The sequence below is a fragment of the Amblyomma americanum genome, chromosome 11, assembly GCF_052857255.1.
Source record: "Amblyomma americanum isolate KBUSLIRL-KWMA chromosome 11, ASM5285725v1, whole genome shotgun sequence".
In the NCBI taxonomy this organism is placed as follows: Eukaryota; Metazoa; Arthropoda; class Arachnida; order Ixodida; family Ixodidae; genus Amblyomma; species Amblyomma americanum.
In genome coordinates, this window is record NC_135507.1 from 33571212 (window position 1) to 33581592 (window position 10381).

At 45.6% G+C, this 10381-nt stretch overlaps 1 protein-coding gene across 3 annotated transcripts; it reads left to right on the top strand.

The window, feature by feature from the left end:
• Window positions 1–445: 445 nt before the first annotated feature.
• Window positions 446–8360, top strand: bic (bicaudal). Of its 3 annotated transcripts, XM_077644377.1 has the most exons (7): window positions 682–874; window positions 1049–1104; window positions 2814–2927; window positions 4310–4418; window positions 5398–5490; window positions 6048–6104; window positions 7883–8150. In XM_077644377.1, the coding sequence occupies exons 1-7, from the start codon at window positions 829–831 to the stop codon at window positions 7996–7998; spliced, it is 591 nt and encodes a 196-aa protein (XP_077500503.1). In that variant the 5' UTR covers window positions 682–828; the 3' UTR covers window positions 7999–8150. The 3 variants fall into 3 exon arrangements, with proteins under 3 accessions (XP_077500505.1, XP_077500504.1, XP_077500503.1); XM_077644379.1 differs by lacking the exons at window positions 682–874; window positions 6048–6104 and adding an exon at window positions 446–572 and having other exon boundaries at window positions 7883–8360; XM_077644378.1 differs by lacking the exon at window positions 6048–6104 and having other exon boundaries at window positions 541–874; window positions 7883–8360.
• The last annotated feature ends 2021 nt before the right edge of the window (window positions 8361–10381 follow it).

Genomic DNA, 10381 nt, shown 5'->3' on the forward strand with positions numbered 1-10381 from the left:
TCTGTGGATGGGTACAGATAGATGCACGTGCCTCGTTACAACTGAACGAAACGGTGGTTGTGCACAACTATGCGCGTTAACACACAAAAACAATTCCATTTCACTTTAGTGGCACACATATGTCTTGCGGCGTCTGATCTAAGTTTCTCAAAATGGCGCCAAAAGACGACAGGTGCGTCGTCTGCTAGTTTTAACGCTAGCCTCGCACATAAGCGAAGCATTTTAATGTAATATTTGTAACACGCCAAAATAAACAAAAGTATATGCAATTTTTTACCTTAATAATTGGCCGATTAAGCTTTATAATTGTTTAATAATATCTCAAAAAGGAAAGTAACGTGAGCCTTATTTGACGCTATATTTATTTTCTAAGAGAACTTGATACTCATTATTGAGATTTTTTGAAATTTCCAAACAATATAACTGTACTAAACATTACTTTTGCAGCACAACTGTTTAGAACGCACTTTATCGCACCAATGTTGCTGTCGACGAGAGTAGGCAAGCCCTCTTTCTTGCGGCTTCCGCGGGTTCATTTTCGCCGCTACCACCGGGGATTTGCTGAAACAGCGGTGAGTTCGGCATTTTGCTCGATAGGCCGACGGGTTGGCAGTCGCGCGGTTAGCTTATATCTGTTTCGGGAACGCGACAGGCGTGCTCAGAGACTCGCAACGTCGACCGTAACGCCGACATAACCGGCACCACCGCGTCACAAAACACAAGTGGCGCGTTAGCCCTAACCACGCCGCACGCCGCAGCAGCACGGGGTTGACTGTGTGAGTTGACCGGCCTTGATCGCTCGCAAATCGCCGCACTGCGCCGTGAAAGATGGCCGTGGGACTTAAGGAAGACGGCCAAGCCTCTTCCCACGCAGGTTTGACACGTGTTCCTTGTCTTTCTTGCTCTGTAATCGCCGTGTGAAGCGGGCGATAGTTGAGTCACAAAGGCCGTCTGCCGCCACTGTATGGGGCGGCCTTTCCTCCTACATTGCGGCGTGACGCGTGGATCCACCTGCAATCGAAGCTGTTTTTGTCGTCTCTCGTCGCAGGCATGAATGCCGACAAGCTAAACAAGCTCCAGGCCCAGGTCCGCATCGGCGGCAAGGTGAGTTTCCACCTGGTTTTACCCACTTGACGCGTCCGAAACGAGCAACCTTACGCAACCAGTGAAGTGTTCGCGGCTTCGTGTGGACTCTTCGTGCGTGCGAATGCCATCGGGTCTTTGTACGAATGCGGTGTTGGCGTTACTTGCCAGCCGCACGTCGCGTTGGAGCCATGAGGCGGAGTTATTCTTGTCCCTTGTCGCACCGTCGTGGTAACGATTCGCGCAACGTGGTTGTGGGGGCGGGTGTCGGTTTGCGCGGCCGCCTGTCTCTTTGGCCGCTTTTGGAAGTTAACTCATGTCGAAAAATTTTCGTCGCGTCATTTTGGCGCCGGCGCGCCGAGTGAGTTCAGAGCGTCGCACACACTTGCCCGGTCGATCGCAGCGGAGCTTGAGTACAGCCTCGAGTAGGCTTGTCGAGAACGCTGTTCTTCGCAGTAAATTAAGTTCAATTTTATGACGGGCATTGAGTTCTCCAATACAGTGCTTGCGCTCGAGCGCAGCTGCATAGACGTGACCCTAACCGGGCAGCTGCGATACAATATATTACTCGTACCGCGGCACTTTGCGCCGGCGCTCTAACGTCTGTGTTCAGGCGTGGAGGGTTATTTGGTATATTGTATTACTCTACTGTATGAAAGTCGGTGGTGTTCGGTTTTGGAGTGCCTGTAATGTGGGGAAACCATTGTTCTTCCTGCCTTGTGCCGTCCGATATGCATGCGTGATTTCTACGAACCTGTGATGCACGTCTGAAGTTTGGTTTATCAAGTCGGAAGACTTTTCGCAGTGGCCCGATAGCTTTGTAGTGCGACCTTCGGTTTGTTTAAGCTGGTTCTGAAACTGGAAAATGTTAAGATTGCTTCTTGGCCAGTGATGCTTCCCGTGATAAAGGTTCCAGGCACAGATATAACATGGCCAAATCACATTGTGGTAAAAAAAGATCTCGTGATTAAATTGTTTCGGGTAGAAATGGCTTTTTTTTTTCATTTGAGATATTGAAGCGCCTCCTATTTCATTTTAAGCATTTATTTTGCCACAAAGATATGTGTGTCCAGGCATTGTGGTAATGCTGCAATAAGGGCAATATGATGTGACCTGCATTAAGTGTGTTATTCTGTTACATGCCACATCTAGCCCAGAATTTTGCGAAGTGCACATGGTGCTGTAAGGTCCAGTTTTCTTAGGTTGCCTGCGGTGACCCAAGGCAAGATTTGGATTTTGAAAGCGGCAGAGGGACCTCTCGATTTTAACCAAAAAAAAATTAAGATAAAAGTGCGATTAACTCAATTTTCAAAATTGGTATAAACCAGAAACAGCCAGTATTCTTGCCATGCAAGGCATAGCTATCTGGCTGTTGAGTGCGAGTTGCTCAAAGTTGGAAGTCATCTAAGTAGGAAAGCCGGGGGCTGTGATGAGATAGTGGTATTGTTGGGTAAGGAGCGCATTTGTGTAATTTGAGGTATTATTCAGCTGGTATGCATGCTTCTGCAGACCATGAAGCACATTCTGCTCACCGCCTAACAAGCACTGTTCACTGTCATCAGAGCTCTATGTCTGTTGAGTGGTTTATAGGATGCATGTAGGACACTGACATGAAACCGTGCATGGGCAGGTCCAACTCCAGCGAATAGGACACATAGCAGGACTCTGTAATTATGAACTCAAGTACAACTGTGACCAGAACTGACCACAACGCATTGTGTTCAACACAGGGCACAGCGCGCCGGAAGAAAAAGGTGGTCCACCGGACAGCCACGACAGATGACAAGAAACTTCAGAGTTCCCTCAAGAAGCTCACTGTAAATAACATCCCCGGAATTGAAGAGGTGAGCGGCTGCAGCTTTTGTTGTATGCTCGTTATTTTGTCTTCCTGCATTTCTCTCTACCTGTTGCTAGTGCTGAGGCTGCCTGTTGACCAGCTAACCTGTTCTCTGGTCACGGAAAGTTGCGTTGTGGTTGTGTGCACTGCAGTTTTCTTTGTGTTGTGCACTCCTGCTCAGGTGTTTGAGAAGTAAACCTTCACAAGGCAACACCACATTGCCTTCAGTACACCATCAAAGTGTATTGGCACAAAATGCATTTGATATCTCAAGGATGCACCCATACACTCTAAACAAAGGAGTAAAAAGGGAGTGAGTAAGCTGTCCTCTACTGCACACCCTTCTATAAAAGGGTGCATGCTAGAGGACTGTTTACTCCCATATAGGTGTGCTCATGTTCAGAGTGTACTACGGTTACCTCATTAGGTGCGCGCATTGAGATGCTTAATTCTCTAGGGTCTATCTAGTGGTGACTAGAGGAGTCTGATCAGATCAGTATTTAAGATGTGCTGCTTGTCATCTTGCTTGAGCATCAATAGAAGTGGAGCTGTACAAGATTTATCTCTGTTTACACTTGAACAGCTTGGCTGAAAGGAGTATAGATGCCAGATATTTTCTTGCATGTGTTGCGTGTTTTCCTTTTTCAAAGGGTGGTGTTTGATAATAGCATTCATGGCTCACCCCGTGGTATTCCCTCTAATGGGAATACCACAAAAATTCAGTATTTTACTATTGAATTTTGTATGCTGTTTTGGTTTCAACTGTGAACGGTGGCTGTGATGTGTGAGAAATGTTTAGGTCATGCGAGGTATGAATAAAACCACAATTTAATTGCTGGTTCGTAGCTTTAATTCACTACAACGCCTAAGCCAGCCTGCTTCAAGAGCTGAAATGACAAGAAACGGCATACTAACAATCATATTGTTTTTGTTTTTCATGCCTCACATGACCTAAACACTTGCACATCACAGATAACGTTCAGTTGTTGAAACCTAAACATTAATACGAAGAAATTAAAAGTTATTTGGTGGTCGTAAGAACATGACTCATTTATTCTAATGTCTTATGCATAACTGTGGAGAAGAAAATATGCAACTAAAATTACGTATATATAATCGTTTAAGGGAGTTACTGTCTGGACTTATGAAATGGTAACACTGTGGCAGGAATCAAAAGAAGGAAGTTGACTTAGCAGAAGATTTATCCAGGGAGGGGCAGAGATAAAGGTGGCCAGATAAGGTTAGGAAATTTTCAGGATAGGGTAGTCCTGCAGTGCATAGTTTTTTTATGGCGATATTTGGCATAATTCTGGCATTCACATGTGTCATGTGTGGACTGGTTTGTGAACATTGTTCTGATTCATTTTGCTTTGTTTTTTCTACTTCCAGGTAAACATGATCAAAGAAGATGGCTCTGTAATTCACTTCAACAACCCCAAAGTTCAGGCTTCCCTGGCAGCCAACACGTTTGCAGTCACGGGACATGCAGAGACGAAACGTGAGTGCCATGTGGTGCTTAGCACCCGCCTTCACTTGCTGGTTAATCGAGCAGTAGATGCTGCCTATGGGGTGGCGGCCACCCCCGCACTACAATTGCTGCAGCTGCCGGTGTACCATCGAGTTCATGTGTGGCTAAGGCTAACCTTTTTCATATGTTGCAGACTGCTCAAAGTTCAGATAGCCATTGTCGTCCAATTTGAATTGCTGGCAGAGCACGTTTTTTAACCATTTTGCTAAGGCTTCAACGAAGGTTCAGCGAAGTTCTTGTGGAGCTCAATGTGGCTACTGGCGATAGCTGATGCTGAGTGTTCTGCACTGACTTCTTTATTTTGTGGCTGGGGGGGGGGGGGGGGGGGGGCTGGGCAGTAACAGCCTCGTGTGACTTATTGTAAGGATACTGCATGTTGCTCACCATTCATTGCCATGGAGATATTATGCCCATTATGGGTAAAATTTGCAAGTATACATGTTGTGCCATTACAACAGAATAACAGGTGGTCAACAGCTGTTGCCAGGGGCTTGTTGCCGCTAGGGCCGTCATTCTCAATGCCAATTTCTTTTAATGTCTGATACTTAAGGATTACATATTACACCACAGTGGACTGAGTTTAGTCATTGGAACCAGAGAAAAAAAAATATCTGGACAGGAAAATGAACACAGCAAGAAATGGAACCGAGGCAAAAAACATTGTTGCAGTAATGCGCTACCTTCATTGCTGAACTTTGCAATTACCCTTTATATGCGCATATAACTGACCCCCATTTTCCAACTCTGCGCTTAGCGGCCAAAAAGAAAAAAAGCTTCATATATACGTCAATGCATACCCTGCTCTGCATTGGCACTGCATGAGAATGCCAGGCTGTTTAGTTAGTGTTTTGCACTGGTACTGGCAAGGATTGGGCTGACGCAGCTGTGTACTTTTTCTTCCGGGACTTCTGATTTCTCACTCGTTACTCTCCTCTTTACATGGTTGCAGAGATCACAGAAATGCTTCCTGGAATATTGAACCAGCTTGGAGCCGAGAGTTTGACCCACTTGAAGAGGCTTGCCAGTGTACAAAGTGCCATGGGTGTGTATATTTGCCGCTAGTGCCTTACATTGCTGTGAACAGGTGCATCCGGGAACCCTACATTTCAGGGTGGTAGTCTACCATGAATAATTGTTGGGTTGTCGTTGCATGTCCCTCGTCCCTTCATTTCTCTCAATTCTCCTCTCATTCCCATTGCCGTACTTGGAAACGATTTTGTGCCACTGCAGTATGAGCTGATAGCTCAAGCTGTCAACTTCTGGGCCTTTTTTATGGGCTGTCTAGAACTGCGCGCTTGTAGAAGCCAATGCTTCACACCATAACTTTTGTAGTGCCGCAGAAAATCTCCAGGTGTGGGCAGGGTGCCTTTTGCGCAGCCTCCGTTCAAAACGAACTTGAAGAGACCGCGCGAATGTGTTCGTCTTAACAGAAGTGCCCCTAAACAAATTATGTGAGACTGCTGGGTGTGTCCAAATGTATGCTGCAGTACAACCTAATTAATTTTGGACCTAAGGGATTGGGAAAAGACATCCGAATGTCGAGTTTCTCTCTTCCACTTCCCACCAATATTGGCGTTTTTTTTTTTCTTCTTTTTTCAGATTCATTGGTTTGCGTACCCAGCATCAGATGCTTTGAAAGGACCCAGTTTGGTAGCTGTGTGTGTCCTTTCTCGCGCAGTCCGCAGCGCTGTGGTCAATTACGCGAGCGGGTGCACCACGCGTTTTTCCGTGCACCACTGCACATGACACACGCACACTATCAAGATATTGCCGTGGTAGATCTCTGCGCCGAGCACAGGGAGACACGAAGGTGCCCTGCCTTTTCCGCAGTGGCTAGAAAGCTTCCCCTCAAGAGCGTGCTCCCGCTAGGCAGCTTCCTTTGGCATGAAGGTGCACGGGAGCTATCTTGTGGGTGTGCGCTTTCTTGGGTGGAAGCATTTTATGCACACACGAATCGAGATATATCGAACTCGAAGGCAATTGCAAAATACTTCGATATATTCCTATTTTTGTATATAACAAATGGCGATAAGCATATCTGTAACTAGAAGTAAGAATCAATTGCAACCACACAATTGACGCATCTTAAGCAAAGTGCCGGCATCGCACTGCTCTCTATATGTTGCTAGGCCTAGCGTGCTTCTAATAGAAGCCACAGCATTGGAACTGGCCACTGCCTGTTAAAAATGGCTTACACCAGTGTACAGTAAATAGACCAATCTCTTAATAAAATCAAGGATAGAGTTAGGGTCTCAAAGCGAGTGACGCAAGCCGGGTGACGGTCGCCACTAGGGTTTAGTTAGGTCGCTTACCGCATGGCAGACACGTGGCGTGGAAAAGGAGCCCAAGAGACCAAAAGCCACCCAAGAGCTAACCCTACATTAACCTCGTCGCGTGGTTTCGCAATGCCAAAGTGCTCGTGCCCACGCAGCCGACCCGTCTCCGCACGCGAAAGTGGCCGTGGGGGGGGCCACTAGGAGAAGCATGACTTGCAGGGGTGCGGCGCGCCGTTCAAAATATTATGTCGAATGTTGTGCTGAACGACAGTTCAAGTGTGCTATAATTTGGCATGGGATTTTCAAGGGATTAGTTTAACTGCCAGTATAAATAATTCAGTATACCTGGGGCTCGAGTGCCTCGCGAGTACAATGGAGCAGTGATAGTGGTTCATGACCGCTGTGAAATTTGTTGCTAGAAGCAGACTTGATCGTCCTTTTTTTTTAAGTGACTGCATTGAAGCCGACGTTTAAAGGAAAGCTGCACGCGTTGTCACACTAATTCAGGATTGGTCGGCAGAGGTGACGTCATACCACAGTCACCAATGACAGCTAGGTATGTGTCGCACACTGCGGAGTCATTAGGGTTGGAGGGATGCCAGCTGCGCAGCAGTGGAAATGTGTGGAAATTTGCCACTGCTCTGTGGTTGGTGTGTCAACTCGTGTGACGGTGCGTGACGTGTTGGGGGGGTGTAGAGGAGTGCTTCTCTGAAGAGAGTCTCCATGACGGATGCTTGCATACCATAATGCTTTTTGTAGTGTTTCCAAGGAAGGCTAAGTAGCTTCTAACGCTGTCTCGTCCGACTTCGTAATGGTTAGAAGTTTGCTTTTTTTTTTTACATTGAGTCCCATTAGAAACCAATGGCCTCTCATTCTTAACGGAAGTCTACTGTATTCCTGATTTTGTAACCAGTTTTATGACTTTGGTACTCAAATGTTAGCTTTCGTGCAGTTTGTAGAATGTGGTGCAAGACCCTGTGTTGTATTTGACGAACAGGATAAACTGGTTGCTAGTTTGCATTTATCAATGTCCAATCGTTTTAAATTGTTTAATCCGTGTTCCTCAAATACAGCGGGCACAGATTTAGTGCCGCATTTTTTTTTCTCACTGCTGAGTTGGTGTTGTTAGTAAGGCGAGGGTAAAAATGTGTGTTTCAGTGAGCCATTCGGAACAAAGTGGGGGTGCCGGTGCCTGCGCCGCGGATGACGAAGACGACGACGTTCCAGATTTGGTGGAGAACTTCGATGAAGCTTCAAAGGCTGAAGTAGTCTAGGCTGTTTGTTCGGAGGATGCAACCGGAAGAAGTGGGACATGCAACATTTTGCAAAGAGCCGGTTTGGCGCAGCAAGTAAAGCATTGCGCTGCAAGAGAAGGCAGAGGGTGCAATTGCAACATCCACGCCTGTTGCTTGCAAATGCTCCTGGCTCCCGCGTATTTTTTTTTTTGTTTCTTCACAATGCCACGCCAGTCTCGTCTCCAGCTGCAGGAGTTGTTTTTTTTTTTTAAGTGTATATCATCATTATTGATAGTTTGCAGATTGCAATTTGTTCTGGGGCTGACTGTGGGGGAGGGGTGACAGTTTTGTGTAAATGGCATTGGTCAGGAAGTGCTGAAAATAAAATGTTGGAAAGTGAACATGCCTTGGCTCTTTTCTGGTATCCATTACGGACTAGATATCCAGGGGAGCCTGGAAGATAGTGGGCTACGATTGAGAAGTAATCGAAGCTGGTAGAAATACAGCAGTGCCGCATCCCTGCCCTGGCGGCGAGAGCTGAAGTTGTAGGGAGCGGCGTGCAGAGGCGCTTTTATTTGTGTGAAACTCTCGACTTCAGAGTTCGCAGAAAGCTGGACGTTGTTATTAGGCGTTTTTAGCATACCGGTGGCTTAAACCGGCTTACCGAACTCCTCCTACACACACGCAGTGACGTTGCAGTGGGTCGTTCTAAAACTTCCTTTATGGTATTTTTACAGTGAAGCTGTATACCTCTACCGTTTATGGAAATTTTCGTGTCTGCAAAAAACGCAAGGCTGAAAATTGAATGCTACTCAGAGTGGGAAAGTACACAACAGCATAGAAATCGTATGTCACTAATCTTAAAGCAGTCATAATGAAAAAAATTGCAAAACAAATTCTAAGATAAAAATTGAAATATAGGAAAAAACATGGCAAATCTCCTTTGAAAACGGCATACACATCAGTACTTGTTGTCATTAAGAAAAACAAGCATCAAACCACATGATGGATTATTGATAAGGCACATGTGAACACCGTTTCACCAATGCAATTCAACCATCTACCAGTCATGGTTCATGCCTTGATTTAATCTTGGCAAAGTATATCTCTACAGTTCGAAATGAAAATCTGTATGGTACTGATATAAAGCAGTTGTGATGTAATAAAGTACATTTCACGTCTTGGGTTTCACTCTTGTCGAGCCACGTGCGTGAATTTTGAAGTGACGTCACAATGGGTAATTGGGTGTCGTTTTACAGCTTCGCTGTCCAACCACATTCACAGCGTGGATTGGAGCCACAATTTTTTTGCCTATCTTCAATGCTTGTGAAGTTCGTTAATCTCGACTAATGCAGTTAAGCACAGGACTTGCTCCATACAAAAGCCAGCAACATGCATTGTGTTGCTTCGTCTTGGAATGCCGCGGTATATTTTTAAACCCTGGCTAAAGTTAGCTGCGACACCCTGTATACCGTGAGTGCAACAACCGAAGTCCTGCCTATGTGCAGAATTCAAAAATATCGCTCCGTGGCCTTTTGGCTTAGCATCACGTAGTGTGTATTAGAAGTACTTTTTCTGTATGTATGTGTACCAAGTCGAGGTAGACGTACTTCGCCGCTGCCCTTTTGATAGACTAGAATACCATTAGCGAGCATTAGTGTTTTCAGATTTGCGACACAGGTAGCGTAAACACCATTCTGGCATCCCGCTTGCGTGTGGTGTCCAGGAGTTTGGCGGTCTCTACGACCGTGTGTCCCATACATCCTGTGACGACAGAAGTGCTGTTACACGTGCATGGCCATGTATTCCCTTACCCCTGTATATCCCCTTAAGGCGCCAATTAAATCTGCTGAAAGGAAAATTGTTCTTTTGAATAAATGACGATCAGTGGACTAAGTAGAAGTGATGTGCAAAAAATTAAGCAAAAATATTCATATTTAAGCATATTTTATTCGCATATACAATTGTGGACATAGCGCCTTAAACCTGATACATGAACATAAACACTGCTACATTTGCCTGCTTTTTCTAACTAATCATTAGACATGAATAAATGTTTAGCTCTGGATATATACACTTCAGGAAATTATTCTGCAGTCCATGACTTATAAAACATAAAAGCAGTCATCCTGTGACGACAGAGAGGAATATTCGGTATTTCGAGCTCCGAACGTGGCTTTTAGATGTGCAGCCTTCAAGTCGGCACCATTGTGTAATTAACGTGTTCAGAAGCTGGGGGCAATGGTTGCTTCTATCATAAGTAATGCTTCAAGTCCGGCTGCATCGAAGGGATCGCGAGTGATCCCAGCACAGGTTGAGAGGGAGCATCTTGTGGCCTGCTTTACGCATGGTTTTTGCAAAAACGAGATCATTTTTAAAGGTCGTTGTTTGATCAGTTTATGTCGGAGACCTGGAACAAATG

Excerpts from the sequence above, each read along its gene's own strand:
- bic (XM_077644377.1), top strand. The coding sequence starts at position 829 with ATGGCCGTGGGACTTAAGGAAGACGGCCAAGCCTCTTCCCACGCAG. Across the intron at positions 875-1,048 it reads CCAAGCCTCTTCCCACGCAG|GCATGAATGCCGACAAGCTA; the intron begins GTTTGACACGTG and ends CTCTCGTCGCAG. Across the intron at positions 5,491-6,047 it reads CAGTGTACAAAGTGCCATGG|ATTCATTGGTTTGCGTACCC; the intron begins GTGTGTATATTT and ends TTCTTTTTTCAG.